Raw genomic sequence first — 21,496 nt, forward strand, 5'->3', positions numbered from 1 at the left:
ATTACCAATTTTAATTTCCCGCATACACAAAGGATTCACAGAAATCAATCAGGAGAACTATCCTCTATCCATAATGTGGATTATCACCATTTTACAGAAAATATGAACAAAATAAATGCTAAGAATGCCAAGCATTTCTTGACAAGCATTTCTACCTTGATTATCCCCAGCACCTGAATTAAATAATAAAGTACTAAATAAATCAAGTTTACTATTAAGCTAGTATTGATCATGATGACTTCATAGTAAAACAAAAGACACTCTAAGAGGAAATCCATTGTTATAGAAGCATAGGATAAAAACTCAGGTCAGGTAAATGTTCGATGACCAGTCATCACAGATATTAGAATCTAACATCAAAGAACATTTCTAATTATAAATACACCATCCACATCCTATATAAGAAGCACGAGATATGGACCATCATTGTTTGCTTAACTTTGAACTATATCATTTTTGCTAAATTCTTAATGAGTCACATTTATTAAGGCTGTTGGCCTTTTGCACTTCGAGCCCAGGATTCAAACCTAGATTTAATCACAGGAGAGGCTGTTAATCTTATTATATGATGATCTCCAACTTCTGGACAAATCAAAGAATCAAAGTTTCCTATTATAAATGTTAAGTATGGGACTTAACCACTGGTGGCACAGTGGTTAAGAATCCGCCTGCCAATGCAGGGGACTCGGGTTCGAGCCCTGGTCCGGGAAGATCCCACATGCCATGGAGCAACTAAGCCCGTGCGCCACAACTACTGAGCCTGAGCTCTAGAGCCCGTGAGCCACAACTACTGAAGCCCGTGTGCCACAACTACTGAAGCCCACGGGCCTAGAGTCCGTGCTCTGCAACAAAGAGAAGCCACCGCAATGAGAAGCCTGCACATCGCAACGAAGAGTGGCCCCCGCTCACTGCAACTAGAGAAAGCCCGCGTGCAGCAACGAAGACCCAACGCAGCCAAAAATAAATAAATAAATAAATTTATTTATTTTTAAAAAATAAAATAAATGATAAGTATACAGCTACAGGGAAACTTCTCTGTCATGAAATATAACTATGCATATACAAGTCTGTGGTTTTTAAAAATATATATATTTATTTCTTAACCAAATAAGTTCTACATATTTCATCTTGAGGAAGAAACTTTTCAACTAAGAAGATTAAAGCAAACTATATCAAGTATCCAAGTGTAACTGAACTTTCTGGGTTAAGCAGCTTGAAAATGTAATCTCCACACAGTGACCTTCAGATCACATAGTCAGAGCTAAACACCTCATGCTTAGCCCATCTAGCGCCTGCTCTCAGAGGGAAAAGTGGCTTGGAGGACGAAAACTTGCATACTAATCTAGATACTTAGGTTTAACAGCTATAGCTTACATATCTCACTGGAATTTACTGACTATTCTAACCCTCCACATTAATTACTGGTGGATAAAAAGATCACAGGCAAGCATCTGAAGGCACTGTTGCTCTGAGCTAATAGCATTAATTAGACCGCCTCTATTTCAGCAATTTGCTAACAAAGTGCTACCAAAAAATGGCTTCACCTGACGTTATCCTCTGGTTCAGGTTCACTGTCACTGTCTTCCGCTTTTCGCTTAATTCCTCCTCTCGGAGATGGGGAGCCATCAGAAGTGAAACTCGCATTAGGAGACACTGAAGGACTCTGCAGACAATTACGACATTAGAGAGGAAGGACTTAATTATTCATTTCACATAAGAAGTTACATCCAACTGCTACTACCACCATGCTTCACGGTAATACATTTTTTAAGGCTGTTAAATAGATATTGGTAAACGTATTTTGAAAGCACAAAGACTGATCTTGGACTACTGCACTTCCCCAAAAAAGAGTAATATGGTACCAAGCTTCCTATGCTTAAACTCAAAAGAATCTGAACATTCTTAGGGTAAAAACTGCTTCAGAAGAAAAAAGAACAATTTAATTTTATAAATTTTAAAACTTAATACTTAAATATTTCTTTTCTTTGGTGATTCGCTGATCTTATGAATTCACGATCACTTTCCACCAATCAAACAGCAAAACGGTAAAGGGGGAAAAAGATAAATATATAAATTAATAATACATAAAATAGTCAAGCTGGTGAAAATGAAGTTAAATGGTATGTGTTCAACCTAGTATAACCACTCTGGAAAGCAATAGTTTAGTAATAAGACCCTGTCAGATAACTGTAAATTGTTTTACATACACTATTTTAAAATTCAATGTACAAATAAAAATCTATTGGTCATCTTAGAAAAATGCACATCTTATTAGTATTTCAAAGACTTGGATACCACTTTAAATTCAGTATTATCTCTTCCCTTTGTACTTAACTCAATGAAGATAGGCACACCCTACAGTATTTTAATTTTAACTAAAAAATTAAAGTCTTCTGCAACTTTAGTTTTATGTTAAATGACAAAAAACAGAAGTGGCAAAAAAGGTTTTCATAGTAGAGGTTTTATTCTATTATTCACAATATATTAGACATTTTGAGTAAACTGAATTTTTTAAATTGAGAGCTCAGGAGGCTATTTTGTTGATACTATAATTAGCATAAAGGTAGTTCATACCACAGGCTAAGAAAGTTTGTTACAACAAAGCAAAATTATATTTCACATAGAGCTTATAACACTTTCCTTTTAAAAATGTATAGTATCAATTTTACCCATGATACTGTATGGCCAATACTGTCCAAAACTCCTCACAAAACCCAGTAAAAAAATAAATCCAGGAAGGCACTGTTGCACTGGGAAAATGAGATGGGTATTTTCAGTCAGACAGACCTGAGTTTGAAATACCAAACCAGCCTTTCTCGGTGCATGGCCTTGGGCAATTTATTCAACCTGTCAGCCTCAACTTGAACTGGGGATGCTACTGTTCTCATCTTCACAGATTACTGCCAGGATTAAATGAAACACCACATGTGACAGATCAATAGCACACCTGACTCACTAAGTCATCACTTTTATTTTTAAACCCCACACTAATCCATTTGGATTATATTATGAGAGGAAGTTGGGTAAAAAGCAAACTTTCCCAAACTGACAAAATATAAATTCCATCTTTAGATAACAAAAGTAATATACCTTCAAGGAAAACACGAAAGGCGGGTGTCTGCTCTTTAATGCTAACCCCCCCACTGCTCTTTTCTCCTCTCCCCCTACCAACAAAAAGACTCCTTCCAAAACATACCAGATTCATAACAAGTCATAAAAAAATTTTTTTTAAACAGCTGCTTTGTAATCATATTCTGTTAAATTGAGAATGGCTGCAGATACAATGAAACCATACTTCAGAATGCAAAAATTAAAAACACATATTTATGAAGAAACAGAAGCCATCTGATAAAACACTGACAATGTTGACCATCAGCAGACACTGGTCAAGTACTGCAGACTAACATGCCCAAACAGCTCAAAAAATCAATAAACAAAAATAAACAAAAACACGCCAAAAGAGCAAAAATCCGTAACTTTAAAGGCCACCTTTAAATGAACTGGTAATATGGCTTCATGATTACTTTAAATTCAAAACATTCTAGATGAAAATCCCTCTTTGCAAGGACTCCAAAAGAAATAAATGTGTCAAGAGGAATTAATACAGGATCAAATAAGCAACGTAAACACCAACCTTCCCACTCTCACTCCCATGGGAGACGTCACTAATCAACAGTGGGTCTGGTTCTGTGGAGCCTGACTGTAATATTGCAATCCTTCTCAGGGCAATCACAGGTGACGAAGTTTAAACCTACTGCCTCCCTGACGTTAAGAAAAAAGCATTCTATCATCAGTATGGTGTTTGAGAATGCCAGTCACTTTCAGTTCCACTCTGTGGGGACTGTAGTCACTATGATCTTAAATGATGGACATCAGCTTTTTCTGTCCTACTCAAGTGTCTCACTGCAATCCCTTTCACTGACCCTCCACATCTCACTCTGTATAAGAAAACAAAAATCAAAAAGAATAGATACATGTACATGTATAGGTTTGGCCAAAACGTTTGTTGGTCTTTTCCCATTAAGATGGCTCTAGTAGCGCTTAGTTGTCTTTAACTTCATTTGAAACAATTTTCTTTTCTTTTTTTTGGCTACATTGGGTCTTTGTTGCTGCACGCAGCTTTCTCTAGTTGAGGTGAGCGGGGGGCTACTCTTCTTTGCGGTGCGTGGGCTTCTCATTGCAGTGGCTTCTCTTGTTGTGGAGCACAGGCTCCAGGCACGCGGGCTTCAGTAGTTGCAGCACGTGGGCCCCAGAGCGTGTGGTCTTCAATAGTTGTGGCACGTGAGCTCAGTAGTTGCACCTTGTGGGCTCTAGAGCGTGGGATCAGTAGTTGTGGCGCACAGGCTTAGCTGCCCCGCAGCATGTGGGATCTTCCTGGACCAGGGATCGAACCCGTGTCCCATGCACTGGCAACCAGATTCTTAACCACTGGACCGCCAGGGAAGTCCGAAACAATTTTCTTAGATTGTATTGTGACAGCTGTCACATCAGTGTGTATTTAAAAAAAACATCAAGATTGGTGAATTTTTGTGTAGCCATTTTAATATTGAAGATGGAAGAAAAAAGCAGTATTTTTGGCATATTACGCTTTATTATTTCAAGAAAGGTAAAAACGCAACTGAAACGCAGAAAAAGATTTGTGCAGTGTATGGAGAAGGTGCCGTGACTGATCGAATGTGTCAAAAGTGGTTTGCGAAGTTTCGTGCTGGAGATTTCTCGCTGGATGATGCTCCACGGTCGGGTAGACCAGTTGACGTTGATAGCGATCAAATTGAGACATTAACTGAGAACAATCAATGTTATATACCACACGGGAGACAGCCGACATACTCAAAATATCCAAATAAAGCACTGAAAATCATTTGTACCAGCTTGGTTATGTGAATCACTTTGATGTTTGGGTTCCACATAAATTAAGTGAAAAAACCTTCTTGACTGTATTTCCACATGTGATTCTCTACTGAAACGTGAGGAAAACGTTCCGTTTTTAAAACAAATCGTGATGGGCAATGAAAAGTGGACTCTGTACAATAATGTGGAACAGAAGAGATTGTGGCGCAAGTGAAATGAACCACCATCAACCACAACAAAGGCCAGTCTTCATCCAAAGAAGGTGATGTTGTGTATGTGGTGGGATTGGAAGGGAGTCCTCTATTATGAGCTCCTTCCGGAAAATCAAACGATTAATTCCAACATATACTGCTCCCAATTAGACCAAATGAAAGCAGCACTCGACGAAAAGCGTCCGGAAAACAGACAGAAAACGCATAATCTTCCATCAGGATAACGCAAGACCGCATGTTTCTTTGATGACCAGGCAAAAACTATTACAACCTGGCTGGGAAGTTCTGAGTCATCCGGCTCTCTTCACCAGACATTGCACCTGTGGATTTCCATTTATTTTGGTCTTTATAAAATTCTCTTAATGGAAAAAATTTCAATTCCCCGGAAGGCTGTAAAAGGCACCTAGAACAGTTCTTTGCTCAAAAAGATAAAAAGTTTCGGGAAAATGGAATTATAAAGTTGCCTGAAAAATGGCAGAAGGTAGTGGAACAAAACGGTGAATACATTGCTCAATAAAGTTCTTGGTGAAAATTTAAAATGTGCTTTTATTTTTACTTAAAAACCAAAGGAACTTTTTGGCCAACTATATACAAGTGAATCATTTTGCTGTACACCTGAAACTAACAGAACATTGGTTTTTTTGTTTTGTTTTTTGTTTTTTAATTAATTTATTTTGGCTGCATTGGGTATTCGTTGCTGCATGCGGGTTTTCTCTGGGTGCGTCGAGCGGAGGCCACTCTTTATTGCGGTGCGCGGGCTTCTCATTGCGGTGGCTTCTCTTGTTGTGGAGCACGGGCTCTAGGTGCGTGGGCTTCAGTAGTTGCATCAGTGGGCTCCGTAGTTGTGGCTCAGGGGCTCTAGAGCACAGGCTCAGCCGTTGCGGCGCACGGGCTTAGTTGCTCTGCAGCATATGGGATCTTCCCGGACCAGGGCTCAAACCTGTGTCCCCTGCATTGGTAGGCGGATTCTTCCCTGGTGCTACCAGGGAAGTCCCAGAACACTGTTAATCAACTATATTCCAGTATAAAATAAAAATTAAAAAAAGAAAAAGAAAACAAAAATCAAACAGAACAAAAAAAACACAATAGAGAGGCAGTCTTCTTCTCTTGGGAGATGCAAAACCTCATTTCTCAAATTCCAAATCTAAGGTCCTAAAACTTCTAATTGTGAATTGATGGGAATATAAATTCAATCAGTCTCTTGATATGGCAAAAATTCCACGTATAGGATTGCCCTATAATAAGGGATTTTATCATCAATAGGATAACTAATAGAAAAATAAAACTTAAATATCCAAACTTATGCAATTTCCTTGCATCTATCATAGTAAAAGTTTACATGGTATCTTTTCTCCCTTTACAAAACTCTCTCTCTCTCATGTCTACTAGCCTGAAATAAGCAATAGCTTTATCTGCCGTATGTGTGCGTTAGTTCATGGTCTATTCCCTCACCCCTGCTTGCTGTCTTGCCACGTGCTCTGAGCTCTTGGTCTTTTGTCAATACAACAGGAAGCTAATGCACAGAGTAAAGCCTTGCTGGCTGAAATGACCTGCTCACACAGCTTGGATTACAAAGTTCAAATAAGGAGGGATACCATGAGGCAAATCCATTCTGAGTTCGGTAGCGAGAGCTACCTTAAAACACATACTCGGATCTATTCTATGACTGAGCTGGAGAGTGAAGCTTAGGCAGTAAGGAGTACCTGTATTTAACAGACTGAGGAATACCATTCTGCAAAATGCCCATAACTGATCCCTGGAAGGAAAGGGGAAATCAGGCAGCAAAACCCTCCCTCGATTCTCACGCCAGAGACGTGAGACATTTGGATGTCCCCTCATGCTTCTAGCACCATCACCACTGTACCTTTGGGGGAAGAGGGAAGCACTGTGGCCCATGTGCATTACAGAGACACTGCAGCCACTTAGCCATCTGTATTTACATGCATTTTCTTTCCTTTCACATCATTCAGATATTTTCATATTGATAAAGAATTTAATAGAATTAAAAATATCTCTCAAGGTAAAAGAAATTGAGAAAAACTATAAAACAAAACAACCCCAGGCTAAATGATCAAATTCACACACAACTACAGGGGCATCTGGTAAGTCACCACCCTCCAAAGCTACATAAAAGTGAGTCACTTACAGAGTTATTCTGCATCCTCATTTCATAGGCTGCTTGTCTCGGATTATGGGCTACTTGAGATCCTGGTGAGTTTCTTGAACCAAGGGCATGAGGGGTTAATATTCCACCAGGAGAGAAAGAAGGTTGATCTCTCTAACATACATGGAAATAAATGAATGTAGAAATTAAAATTAAATCACAACACAGTTAGATGACAGGAAGAAAAGAGGGCAATAGAAAGAGTCCCCACTGTAAGCACTTAAAAGACGAAATGGATTTCTGTTAACATTACAGGGTTGTCTACACTTTGATATAATGGTAACTTACCCTGTAAACAACAGTTTGTAATAGTAACTCTGCTCTAAAAGTACATATAATTCACTGTTCTGGTATATACACGTAGAGTTTGAAAATGCCCGTCACTTGCAGTTCCTCCCTGTGGAACTATTCAAGTCTCATTAGGCTGTTCTACTACGTTTACTCACAATTTCTGGACACATTCAAGACATAATTTTAGGCAAATAAAAATAACAAATAATAAATAACTATAACATTTACCTTAATGGTAAAAAAAAAAATAAGTCAAGAGTTTGATTTCTACTCAGGAAATACAGCTTTTATTTACCCTTCACCTTGCTAGAATTTAACTCTTTATTGCCAATTAATTACAGCTATGACTATAGCTATACTAGGTGACGGTTGTGGCTGACTGATAAAACAGATGTTTTAAAAACAGATATTGACTGAAAGGAAATAATAATATATGGTACAAACTATTATATATAAATTAAATAAGCTACAAGGATATATTGTACAACACAGGGAATATGGCCAATATTTTATAATAACTGTAAATAGAATATAACCTTTAAAAACTGTGAATCAATATTATATATACTATACTGTATATAATATACTCTAATCACCTGATTATATAATATTATACATCAAATATACCTCAATTTTTAAAAATTAATTTAAAAAAAGGAAAAAAAATAAAGTAGAAACCAAATATGCTCCTCCCAATCTAAGTGGTTGGCAACTACCTGCAACAATAAATTACTCTTCTCCCTTCTAGGTTCCCAAAATTGCTCAAATCCAATAAAATATGATAATAAGAGGCAGTCCCTCAACTCCATGAATTTAAAACCCAGGAAGGAAGACAAGATTCACCAGAGATAAAGGAAAGGACTGCTCAACCTGGACCACAAGCAGAGGCAGCAAGGGAGGCCGTGGAGAAGGCAAGGTGTGCGGGGCTGGAAGTAGGGACCTTCTGGAGGAGCCAAAGGGGGGCAAGGCTCTGGGTCAGGAGCGACATGGTGTATTTAGAGGACAGCAGGGGAAGAGCTGGCGGCCAGAATTCAACCAGACCACGGTGCGCTCTGCAAGGCAGACTGAGAGAGAACTGGATTCTGAGGGGACTAAGGAGTCACTGGTGATTTCCGAGCAGAGAAACAACAAAGCTACGGGTATCTTGTTCTAGGAAGATTAACCTGACAAAGATATAGACAGAGTATAGTGACTTGTAAGGGGAAACAAAGGGTTGACTGCTTTTATTACAAAAACAATATCTGATTATTGTAAAAAAAAACTCTTAAACAGCTAAATGCAACCTGCCCCCTCCTGACCATCAAGTGTTTCCCTTCAGACTCCAGAGAGCTTAGAAAGGACTTCTTTAAAATCAATACCAGGTAGGAAGGCAGCTGGGTGGGCGCCACGTCCCTAACCAACTCCCAGCTGGTAAGGAATAAACAGCTATTGTAATGAACATCTTCCTCCCAAATCGTAAACTGATACCATTGCCAGTCTTATGATATTAGCTAAAACTCACCTTCATTCTCTTTCTTTTTTCTTTCTGTCGTCTTCTAAAACTGTCCTAAAAGTATAAAATCCACATATTCTGTCAAATAATTACACAAAAATGTAAGAGTTAAACATTACCAGGAATGATTCGGGAGACAATTAAAGTTTTAAAGGAAGACCCCAGAAACCTAGGTACATAATTAAACCAGGCAATGGACTGTATGTTCAAAGTGCTGCTTATCAGAACTGCAGATGGATAGAGAGCATTCTAAATTGAGTTTAGATACAATTTAAAATGTTCCTCAATTTTTTTTTCAGGTAGTTTTTAACATCATTTCAGGAAAGAATGCAAGAGTCATGACAAGGACCCTTGGTTTTTCCCTGGAGTGAACAGGCTGCCAATAATGGAGAAGATACACATAAGTAAGAAAACAATTCTTTAAGTTGTAGCTGAAGATAGTTAATAATCAAGATGACAATTAAAAAAAAATCAACACGACAATTTAATAATGGGCCTCTATTACCAAAAAAGGGCTGGACAGTTTCTAACCCTGTCACATGTGTGGCACAAGTGGGTAAAGAGAGCAGCGGGGCTCTATGCAAACACTACCCACCAAGATTGCAACAAGTCGACCTAACGAAAGAAGGAAGAAAATTCAGATGTCTATACTGCTTATTCTGGGCCAGTTTAATTCACAGGAAAGTGTCCAGTCTGCCTTGATTCTTCCCTCCTCTCATTTTCAAAATGTAGCCATGGTTTCAACTAGACAGGATTTAGGGTTGGCCTTGCTCCCCACCAAATGAGCCATTCAAAGGCCCCCTTTCCCCAGAAAGCACTCCTCCCACGCCTGCATTTCTGTTGAGTGTCCAGGCACTGAAACGACAGCTAAGGTGACCACGGCAGGTACTATACTGACTGTCACCCTACTCGCAGCACTTCCACCCCTCCAAGGAGTACTGCCACCCGCAAGAGGACATCTAGCGAGATGTGAGCTTTGTGCTTTCTGCAGGAGGGGCTGAATGCTGGATACATGGTGACCTATTTCTGAAAACCTCCTAAGACGTGAACACCACCCACTTCTCTGATGAAGCTTTGCCCCTGTCGTTAAGGAAACGTCTCTTATCTGACCACGACTCCTCCTTCTGGAATGGTGCCCTCTGCACTGGGCTGCCAGGACACCACACTCACCTGGTTCCTTCACTCCTGCTGCTGCCTTCACTCAACAGCCCCCCAGCCCCCACACTGTCCCTGTAACGCTGGCGCCCCTCCGGGCCCGATACTTGGACCTCCCCACTTCCCTGCGCTCACAGAAGGAATCCTCTCATCTCATGACTCTCCAGCCAGAGCCTCTCCCAACTCAACACCCCCACCCGCACATCTCAAGCTTGATGTGTCCAAAACAGAACCCCACCCCCAGCCCTGCACCTCCCAGTCGTCTCATCACAGCTGCTCAGACCAGACGGTCTTTCATCTGCTCAGAAAAAATGCCTTAGAGTCATTCTTGACACCTTTCCTTCTCTCACACCTAGGATTTCATCCCCCATTGGTTCCTGCTTCAACACACATTCAGAATCCAGCCACCTATTCTCACCTTCACTGCCACCATGCTGGCTCCCCTGGATTATTGCAAAGGAGCCTCTTAACTGGGCTCGCTGCTGCTGCCTTTACCTCCATACAGCAGCTAGAGTGATGGCTTTACAGTACGTGTCAGATCTTTGTCACTTTTATGCTTAAATGATGCAGACTGAAAGCTGAAGTCCTGTTAATGACCTAGAGGGCTCTACGGGATCCACTGTCTTTCTGACCTCTTCTCCTGCTCGCTTCCCTTTGCTTCCTCTGCTCCCACCACAGTGGCTCCTGGCTCCTGGCTGTGCTCACCATCCTGTGTATGCTCCTGCCCTAGAGCCTTCGCACGGGCTATTCCCTGTCTGAAATGCTCTTTCCGCACACATCTGCATGGCTCACTCCCTCACATCCTTCAGGTCTTTCCTCAAAGCCATCCGTCAGTGAGGCCTTCTCCAGCCACCTTTTCTAGGGTTGCAACCCCCCCAGACACTTCCTCCCCTGCTTTAGTTTCCTTCATGGCACTTAGCACTCTCTAACACCCTGCACACTACACTTCGTTTTTGTCTTGATTGTCCATTTCCCCCAGAAGAATGTTAGCTCCATGAGGTCAGAAATTTCGTCTGCTTTTTTGTTTCATTTTTTGTTGCATCAGTAGCACTCAGAATACTACCTGGCACACAGTAAACAAGAAATATTTGCTGAATAAATGAACATTTGCAAGATGAAAGGCAAACATCAAAACTCATTAAATAAAAACTATACATTTCTGACCTAACTGTTCAATTTTAATAACAAATATTGATGTATTCCTATGCTACTATCTATTTTGCTATTTTTAAGGGAGGTGGCTACGTAAGCAGAACAGGTCCACCTGGATGGACCTTACTGACCTTTAATCTTTTTGTGTGCTATGAATTCCTTTGGAAATCTGTCAAAAGCCGTGGACACACTTCCCTAGATACTTTTATACTGAATTTCCCAGATACTTCCCCACCAAGTGAGCCAGATACTTTTACATTGAATTTCCGAGGGTTCATTAATTTCCCCAATGCCCAACCATGCTAACAGATATCATATGATGTCAAGGACACCAAAACCGATCCAAAGCTGTAAAATGCCCTCTCTGCCAGGCCAGCTGGAAACCACATGGCATACTTAAATCTGAAGCACTTTGCAATCTATCAAATCCTATACATCCCATTCTAATGCCAAATACCATCAATATTTAATAGTACAGAGTCTGCTAAAGCCACATAAAAGGACTTGTCTAACATGAGATTTTTATACCAAGTAGTACACAGTATATATAGTTTATTTCTTAAGCAAAATGGCAGCAGTTCAAGTGGAGCCACTGTAATTGTTGAAGACTTAGTTAAAAACAGCTGTTCTGGTAGATATTTGATATCCCAAAGTTAGTTGTTTGAATTTTACATGTGAAGATTATCAAATACCAAAGGCTTTGAAAGAATGCCTACAGTCCACTCACTGTTACACAAAATGGTACCCAAAGTTCTAAAGAAGAGGCCACTAGCTACAGTACACAAAATTGAAGAAAACATAAAATCTTGTCAGAGACAATGACATGTTTTAATCTGTTAGGAAATCGTGAAGCAAGGCAGTGATATTATGTTGCTATTTGCTCACAAGAGCCATATGACTTTTAGAAAATCAGTCTCTAAGGGATTTCCTCCACATTCTCTCTGCTCATTTCACCCACTGCTGGCCTCCCTGGCGACTCCCCCCCGTCATCCTCCAGCCCACTCGGCCTCCAGGCTGCTGCCCCTCCAGCCCTCAGCTCCCGAGGGCATCTCAAGCCCTGGCTGAAGACTAGGGGCCTGTCCATCCCGCTCTGACACCTCAGGCAGCACCGACGGCTTCTCCTCTCTCTAGGGACCTCCTCCCCTGGCCCCGCCTTCTCCTTAAACGTCCACACTCCTCAAGGTTCCTGATGGAGGCACTTTCACTCTATATGAGCTTCCAGGGACATCAAGTTCACACTCATGATGGGAGGTATCTCCCACATGCCAATGGTTCTCAAATCTCCTTTCAAAAGACTTATGACTTATGACCACATATATCCATCTAATTGGTTCATGGACTTTTCTCCTATCAGGTGTCCTGTGGCCCCTCAAACTCAGTACCTCCAAAATGAAACTCACTTCTACCTTATCCCCACCCCATCCTGCTCTACCCCTGGGGCTTGCTACCTTGGTGAATGGCACCAGCGAACTCCCAACTACCCCAGCCAGAAACCTGGACTTCTCACCTAAGCACTCACCCTATCACAGGTAACTAATTCCCGAGTGCTTTGTGACTTTTCCTTTTTTTATGTCTACATTTCTTACACAGAGCTGCAACCACCTGCCTTGACTGATGTAATCCCACCCAGACCCCCTATACTCTGCCACCAGAGTACAGAGTTCTTAGGTCCAGAGCATAAATAGTGCCTATAAAACACACTAGTTCAATTCCAGCATTCTTCTAGCTTTGGAACCCTCATTTCATGTCCTATTGATTAGACAAGTGTTTGGATTTATACCTTAATTAAGATTAAGAGAGAAGAAATCACAATGCAACTCACACAGGGTGCAGTACATAGTTCCACACAGCAAGCATCACAGCCTTTATAAAATCATCAAAGCACTGACCACTCGTGATTACATTGGTGTTTGATACACTACAATGATTTAACAGCGCACTCAAAGAGGTTAAAAGGACAATCACAGGATCATCACAGCCTATTAGAGACAGGAGCAATTTAGCTACTGCAATAGAAACACTTTACCTCATCATCCTTTCTCTTTTTAAAAATGCTATCCTCAACTTCACCAACTGCTAACATGATCATCTGTACTCTCTGCAGATTGACATAACCACTTTCTGTAAGGTAACCCTGTAAGTGATAAAATACATGTAAAATGATCTTCTTATAAAAGCAAATACTTCTGTTTTGAAATTATTCAAGAGTGAACTTACCCCAGTTTTGTGTACCACATTTTTGTATATGTTAACCAAACGGTCAATTGCACCTTCCCTGCCACCAGGAAACAAACATTATGCATTAGGACCAGCGTGCACTGTAAAGGCAAGAAGGCTAAAACAACAGTTTGAAGACCGACACAAACACACATACCTAATCTCTAAGGACGGCAGGTGAGGAAGGAAGTCATTTCCCACAAAGAAGCACATGAAGACCCAGTCATCAATGCTCCTCTCAACATCAAATGTGAACGGCAGGCTGGCCATGGTGAGCTCTCTTTCCAAATACTGCAACCAAGAAGGAACGTTGCCATTAAAGCCATGAAAAGGCACCCTGGTTTAGCGGACCGATGCCAAGGGTCACTGCTACATACCTCACGAAGAACACTGAGACGAAGGAAGATAAACTCTCCTTCTGCACAAGGGAGACTGTCTGCCAGTTCATCGTGCTGCAAGAAAGGGGATGAAGACTCAACACATCTACTCTGAACCCTGGAATTTTCTCCACCCACACAAACACTACGGCTTTTTCTAAAGCAAGACCCACTTTAATATTACAAGTATTAAATAAAAAAGAACTCACCAAACCATTTTAAAAATAAAAATTACCCATAACCTCAATCAGACCTAGACCAGGGATTGGCCAACGTTTTTTGCGAAGGGCCAGACACTAAATATTTTAGCCTGGGGAGCGGGACGTATATGGTCTCTGTTGCATATTCTTTCATGTTTTGTTTCGTTTTTACAACTCTTGAAAAACCAAAAAAAACCCTCTTAGCTCATACGTCAAATCTGGACAGCTGCAGTTTGCCAAACCTTGACCTCCACCCAACCAATATTAACATTTTAATGTATATGCCTCATCCTTCTCTGTGAATACATATACTTCTTACCTGCTTTTTTCACTCAACATGTCTTTTAAAGAGGTACCATATTCTTAAAACAGAAACCCCTTTAAAGGAGAATGGATATAATCAAGGGAACCCAGAAAATGTAGAAACTAGGAGTAACTTAAAAGTAAGTACCAAGGGGACTTCCCTGGTGGTCCAGTGGTAAAGAATCTGCCTCCCAATGCAGGGGACGTGGGTTCAATCCCTGGGCGGGAAACTAAGATCCCACATGCCACAGGGCAACTGAGCCCGCGCGCCTCAATTAGAAAGCCTGCATGCTGCAAACCACAGAGCCCACACGCCACAACTACAGAGAAGCCCAAGTGCTGCAACGAAGAGCCCGCGCCGCAACAGAAAAATCCCGTGTGCCACAACTAAGACCCGACACAGCCAAAAAATAAATAAATAAAATAAATAAATAATTTTTTAAAAAAACTAAATAAAATAAAATACATATGCCGTTAAAAAAAATACCAAGAAGTTTAACATACCTGATTTATAGTTCCTTTTAAGAAGAATAACCATTTGAGACAAATAACTTCTACAAACAAATCAAGTGCAATGGGCATTATTACCTATATGACCTCAGCCTCATGTAGATATAAGCTGTGTTAGGAAAGTGGGGAGTAGAAAGGATGAGTTCATGCGTGGTTGTGAATTTGTGTTTACTTTAAAGAGCTTTGAAAGATACATCTCTATGAGGGGTAACGGAGCAAGTAGGTAAAAATCTAATCAACCACTGTCTTCTCTTTCCATTTTTAAAATGAGGCAACCTAAATATACTTAATGCCATCGCACTGTACATTTAAACGTGGTTAAAAAGGTGTATTTTCTGTTGTATTGATACGTATCAATATCTTATCACAATAAAAAATAAAATTAAGAAATTTTAAATGAGGCTACTACCATCTCGAAGTTCTTACCTTTCCCTTCTTTTCTCTCGGCAAACCTTCACAGTCTTTGACCTCATGTCCAAACTGATTACAAAGACCACAGGGTTTGGGTTTGTTTGGCTTGAATTCTTCTCTGATAATGGTAAAGTTGGGCTCATGTGTAGCAAGGCCGAGCATAATGAGATCAGCTATCAATCAACAACAACAAAACAGCAAACAGTGAGTGCTCTAGAAGACCCTTACCCCATAACCAAAGGCAAGACATTATCATAACACAAGACACCAACGCAAAGAAAAGCCCAAATGAGCACACAGAGGCAGCAAAGCCAAAAAGCCTAAAACTTCCTAGAGGCCAACAAGATCTCCTACAGAAATGTGGGCCTAGAATCTAACTACCACTCAGGAGTCAACACTTGGAAACATTCCATTTTAAAGATATGTGTGGCCATATTAAAAAGTTGAAAAAATGTAACAACAACAACAAAAATTCAAGATAGGTGAATGTTAATCACAGATTGAACAACAACTCTATACTAGTTCCCCCTCACACATAAAATAAGCAAGGCATTTTAGAATTTCCAGGCAACCACAAATAATCCATTACTACACACCAACCCATCGACTTGCTATGGTTTAATCCAAGAGACTCAGATCCCAAAGAAGAAACTTACCATCTGCTCCACATAAGCAATGATGAGTGTTTGGGTCGTGGTTAGGCTGGGCTAGAGAGAAGGGAAATATATATTATATTTAAGTAAATACATTTTATACTATAGGAATATCACATTTTACCAAATATTTTCTATACAATGGCTTGTCTTTTTTAAAATGGAACATATAATCAAATATTTATAAGTAAATTTTACCTCTTTGTCTTCTAATGTAATCCATGATTTTATGTTCCCCTTCACCAGGAGCACTAGCATCAGATAAAATAACCTATAAAAAACAGTTTTTAACATTTGTAGCTCACCCCCAGTTTTCCAGCACAAAAATCAACAGAAGTGAATGTCTTAAAATAAACTGGGATAATTCTATTAAGATAGTGTTACTAATTGGAAATTTTTCTTAATTAGGTGTGCATGTGTTAGACATCGAAATTATTTCATCGCTAAACTTACTACTTGCAACAGAAAAAAATGAAATGTTTGTGTCAAACTTAGCCATTAGAAAAACAGATTCAGTTCACAAGTTTCTACTCTTCTCACTGCTACTCAAGTATACCGCACCGAACGATATAAGCCCTGAGAGTAATCAGTAAGAGATATCCATTAAATTAATGTACCATATCTAATTAATAGGGAAACAAGCTTATTATAATTTTTATTATATAAAAGTTTTGCTTAAATTCTCAGGAGAACACAGCCATTCTTTAGAGGCAGTCCCATGACTTTAATCTTGCTGTATTTTGATTTCTAATAACAGAAATGACTTTCATATATATGTATTTTAAATCATGAGTCCCATCTTACGGCTTCGCAGTGATGATAAGAGTACAAAATTGGCACTGAGAGAAAATCAGCTGTCTCTAACTGGACCGTGCAAGGCACCCCATCTCTAATAACCCCGGAAGCTTCTCTTTCCTCTAACAGCCAACCAGTATTTTATGGGGGGAGAAGGACAAATAATATCAGTCGTATCAAAGGATAGCCTCAAATCGTCACCTTAATCTTTTTGAAGTATAAAAATATGAAACTTACTGTCAAATTTTTCCACCCTGGGTCATTATTTAAACGATCAGCTATGTAATAGCGAAGGCATTTAGCAAGATTGTCCATGAACTCAGTTCCCTAAAATGATAGAAGGAAATAAATTAACCTATCATTTAAGAGTTAGCAATAACTAGCAAAGTATGAGACTACTTACTGGTGTAATGCAGTTGCTGTCAAATCTTTCCTTTATTTCTTCTGGAGGAAGAAAGCCACCTAGAGAAAAAGGGGCAATGCTTTGTTCTCCCCATAAACAGTGAGGTAACTATTCAACAGTAGGCCAGAACAACAAAAACAATAAGTTGAAATACAAAAGAAGGAGAAGCATTGTCACCTGAGGAACAATGATCCCCCTTTCTGAAGAAAATAAGATTCCTCCCCTCAAATTTAAAGTAAGCTTTAACGTGACTGTCAAACAATACATGGTACACAAAAGATACTATATTGTTACATAAAAATATAAAAATTATGACATTCTTCCTAATGCCCCTGGCAGCAGAACACACACACACAAACACACACACACACACACACACACACACACACACACACACACACAGAGGTTAGGGGCTCTGATCCTACTAACAGTTCTTAAGATGAAGGGGCCTTAGAAAAACAAAGTTAAAATGCTGAGTTTATCAGAGCTTTATATCACCTAGAGGGATTTAGAAATCCTATTTTTTCCTCTATGTCACTGATTAGCTTTTTCTCAAGACACAAATATATTTTATAACATCTTCAAGAAAGAAGACATCTCTAAAAGCAAAGACAACCTGTTATAAATATAAACAGGTTTTAGAGTATTAATTACAAGCTGCAGCTAAAATACTCACATACTTGCACACTTCCAGCAAATTAAAATAACATTAAAGGCTGTGTAATTATAAGCCTCAGCCAACTACACTATGTCTCTTTTTCCGCTTGCCAAATGCAACATCCTGAACCAATAATCGTGGCTTTCCTGGTCTATCATTTTGCCTCATGTAACAAAACACCAAACAAGCCACCCTGCCAGCACCGCCCTGCACCGCACCGCACCCACAGGCGTCTTGGAAGAAGCGGTCCCGGGGCGTCAGGGCCCTGGTCGTCCTCCTCTCTGACACTCAGCCAACTCCCACCTCTGAACCCATCAGGGCTTTGAGGAACTGCCAAGATGACCACATTCCACCCCACAACCCCCTCCCTGAACTGAGGGAGCCCTGGGCATCTCACTACCTCGGTGCCTGCCGCCTCAACCCAAAGTGAGAGTGTGCATGACTCGGGGAAAGCCTGGAAACATGGTCCCATCATCCCAGGCCTCCTCATCCAGACCTGAGTTCTTGGGAGAAGCAGCAAGCATGCCACCAAGACTGACTTGAGGAAAATGCTTACAGAACTGTAGCTTCCTAACAGCCTCCACAGAAAAAGGAAGTAAGAAGCATTCTTCATGGGTTTCTAGTTTACAGATATATAAAAGTGAGCTGAAGGGCTGCACTCGCCCTGATAGAAGTTGACAATTTGCTCTCCCTACCAGAATTCCCTCCTTTTATTCCCAAGTTTCCTGTTTACTATAGAGTTTGGAAATGAACAAGCTTATAAATGGAATAAACGATTCTATTAACTACTTTTCCTCAACAGTGAACGTAAACTTCCCTTGGCTATCCTGCGGTCCTGATTAAATTAAAACCGTACCTATTTGTAAGGAGAAGTCTCCACCCCTACCCCTGTCTGCATACATCTGATAACAAGTCCAACCTCAAGGTGCATGTTCTTTACCTTTTGCCAGTATTTCTTCCTTGACTCGCTGCTTCTCTACTGCTGCTTCCATTCCTTCTTTGGATGCTCGGAACCTCCTTGAACGCTGCTGGTTCATTTTAGCGCGTGGCGCCTGAAAACAGGTATTTCATAGTGACATAATACTGCTCCAAACATTCGTGACTAAATCTGTACATTATTTTGAATCCGTTAGTCTTACAAAAATAGTATGCTAAAATGGAAAAGTTAAGTAATATGTCCAAACAATCCTTTCATGACAGACAGTAGATCCTGGGAGCTTAAATTTGGACCAAGAACCTTGAACGCTGAACTTAGGTGAGTGAGTGACATGTCAAAAGAACAAACATCCTATGAGGCCACAGCACTTAATACTGCAGGGTCCATGCCCCAAGGCCAGTTCCACTGGGTTACGACGCTTTCAGGCACCCCAGATGGAAAGCTCACTTTACTCAAAGACTCAGCACACAGCAAGTTGAGTGGTTTCTACAGAACCAGGATCAGGAAGACCTTCCCTTTGTCCATGACTAAAAGGAAGGATGGTCTCCAAATGGGATTCACAAGACCTTAAAAGCCTTTTTGTATTTCCCACAATAAGGTTCATAATTATCACTCTCTGTCAATAATAAGGCACAGCAGGTAGAAAAGGAGCAAGGTTTTAATCAAAAGTACTCTTAAATCACTCGAACCAAATGTAACTTCAATCACTGGGTAAGCCTGAATGAAGTGAACTGAACTGCAAGGTTTTGCTATTACTGAACTGGGTTTGGGGCTGGAAGGGACTCTCAAGTATACTGCCTACATGAAATAAGTTATTTCATATTCTCTTTAAACAGTTCCCTTTCCTGTAAAGTGAAACCACCTATTCTAACTCTTTCAGGTTCTATGATCTACATTTATATTTTAACAAAACATGAGTTATAGACAAGTGCATGTACATACACGTACGAATGTGCACATAAATTAGACCTGATTCAGCAGAAGCGCACAACGGAGTACAGTGAAAGAGCTTCTTCAAGAAACTTAGCTAATGTGAACTGCAATCTGCTCCAAATAGGACATATTCCTGTTCCCTTTATTCCTCACTACACTTTAACTGCAACTTAAGTTTTCAGGTAGCTAAGGTTTTTCTTTGAGTAAATAGTATCTCACAGAAAAGTTAAGTTTCTTGGACCCAAGTTTTCCAGATTTTCAAAATTATTTCATTATCCACCAAAATTATTAAATCCAAAAGAAGGGAATCAATGTGCATATGGCTAAATAAATTTAGGGTTATGATTTACCCTAATTTTCCTTGAACCCTGATATATAGTTTGCTGGTCATTTATAACTGAAACCACTTGGTATTATTATAAGGTAGTCCCCTCCGAAGTTATTGTGATGACTACTCACTGCCTATAGGATAAAAGCCAAACTGAGTGTGACAGGAAAGGCCTTCTCAAGCCCCTCTCTCTACTTCTCTTTCCAATCTAAACACCTGCAGTTGCCCCAGCATGTCAGTGTGGCCCAAGACACAGAAAGTGTGTGACCTGGCACATCTGACACATCTGGAAGGTCCTCCTTCCCCACATCTGGCCACATCCACCTCCCTCCTCTGCCCCTGCCCCCACCAATCTCCAATTATTCTTAACTCTTCAAAAAATGGGACAAAAGCCCCCTCCTCTCTATTTCCTCACTCCCTTGTAGCACTGACTCCCCCTCCCTCAAGGGCCCCGCAAGTGCCGTCGAACGCCCAAGGAAGGCCTTGGGTAACTAACCTTGCACGTCTACCTCTGCCTCTGTCCCTTGAGTGGCGAGCCCTTCAAAGCAAGGGCAGTCACTGACATCCCCAGCCCCTCACGGGATGCGGCACAAAACAGGCACATACACAAAATACATTTGAATGAATGACTGAAAGATGAGGCTTTCTTTCTCAAATTCACTATAGTCAACATTTTTCACGATTTAGCTTACTTTCATTCTAGACACTGGGAACACAGCAAAAACAAAAATGGGGGACTCTAAGTCATTCAGCACTTACCACTCCGTCTATTGCCATGTAGAGAAGTCGTCTTGGTCTTACAATATTGAAAAGCCTGTCAATGTACTCAAAGATTGCAACCATCATTTCATCCTCGTTTTTCGGTGCTGGTCTACAATGACAAGCAAACAATGTAATATCATATAGTACTCCTCTGTAATTCGTGACATCAGTAACAAAAATGGGTTACGTACTTGTCTTCAGGATGAGTACAGGGATGGATGATTCCATTCATATCCAAATACAGATTATCAAACTCCACATCATTTGGATTAGGTTTACTGGCATCGACAGGAATCTTTACACCACTGCATTCTTTTGGCTATAAGGAAGTGATAATTAATAGTAGTTTGACCATTCAAGTCTGAAATTGACACATCGTAGGCTCAGTATGAACCTCCTTCGTTTCTGAATTGGAAATAAAATACTTTTAGTAATCTTTAAATTATGATAGGCTATTTTAGTCCTTAAAGATTCCATCGCAACAAGTTACTCTTGACTACGTGGGAGATAGTTACCAAATTCCCAAATCACTCAGTTGTCCAAGACAGAGACCATGGGAGTCATCTTAGAATTCTCTCCCTTACCGCCCATTACCAGTAAGTCCTGTCAGTTTAACCTGAAAAATGCCTCTCCACGCCATCTCCTCTCATTCCCACTACCAACATCAGGCATCACCTCTCACCAAAAGATTG

At 40.3% G+C, this 21,496-nt stretch overlaps 1 protein-coding gene across 1 annotated transcript in view; it reads right to left on the reverse strand.

Moving 5' to 3' along the window:
* Positions 1-21,496, reverse strand: part of XRN2 (5'-3' exoribonuclease 2) — a 78,875-nt gene that overhangs the window by 40,174 nt on the left and 17,205 nt on the right. The window contains exons 2-16 of the mRNA XM_082431643.1: positions 20,996-21,123; positions 20,802-20,913; positions 18,785-18,896; positions 17,187-17,245; positions 17,021-17,110; positions 16,187-16,259; positions 15,992-16,042; positions 15,351-15,508; positions 13,912-13,986; positions 13,692-13,825; positions 13,535-13,592; positions 13,344-13,451; positions 9,020-9,064; positions 7,210-7,341; positions 1,545-1,663 (exon numbers count right to left, since the gene is read on the reverse strand). Coding sequence (XP_082287769.1) covers positions 1,545-1,663; positions 7,210-7,341; positions 9,020-9,064; positions 13,344-13,451; positions 13,535-13,592; positions 13,692-13,825; positions 13,912-13,986; positions 15,351-15,508; positions 15,992-16,042; positions 16,187-16,259; positions 17,021-17,110; positions 17,187-17,245; positions 18,785-18,896; positions 20,802-20,913; positions 20,996-21,123 — 1,454 coding nt within the window. The remainder of the gene's footprint in view (positions 1-1,544; positions 1,664-7,209; positions 7,342-9,019; positions 9,065-13,343; positions 13,452-13,534; positions 13,593-13,691; positions 13,826-13,911; positions 13,987-15,350; positions 15,509-15,991; positions 16,043-16,186; positions 16,260-17,020; positions 17,111-17,186; positions 17,246-18,784; positions 18,897-20,801; positions 20,914-20,995; positions 21,124-21,496) is intronic.

This window comes from Balaenoptera physalus (genome assembly GCF_965194825.1).
Source record: "Balaenoptera physalus genome assembly, chromosome: 16".
Taxonomy (NCBI): Eukaryota; Metazoa; Chordata; class Mammalia; order Artiodactyla; family Balaenopteridae; genus Balaenoptera; species Balaenoptera physalus.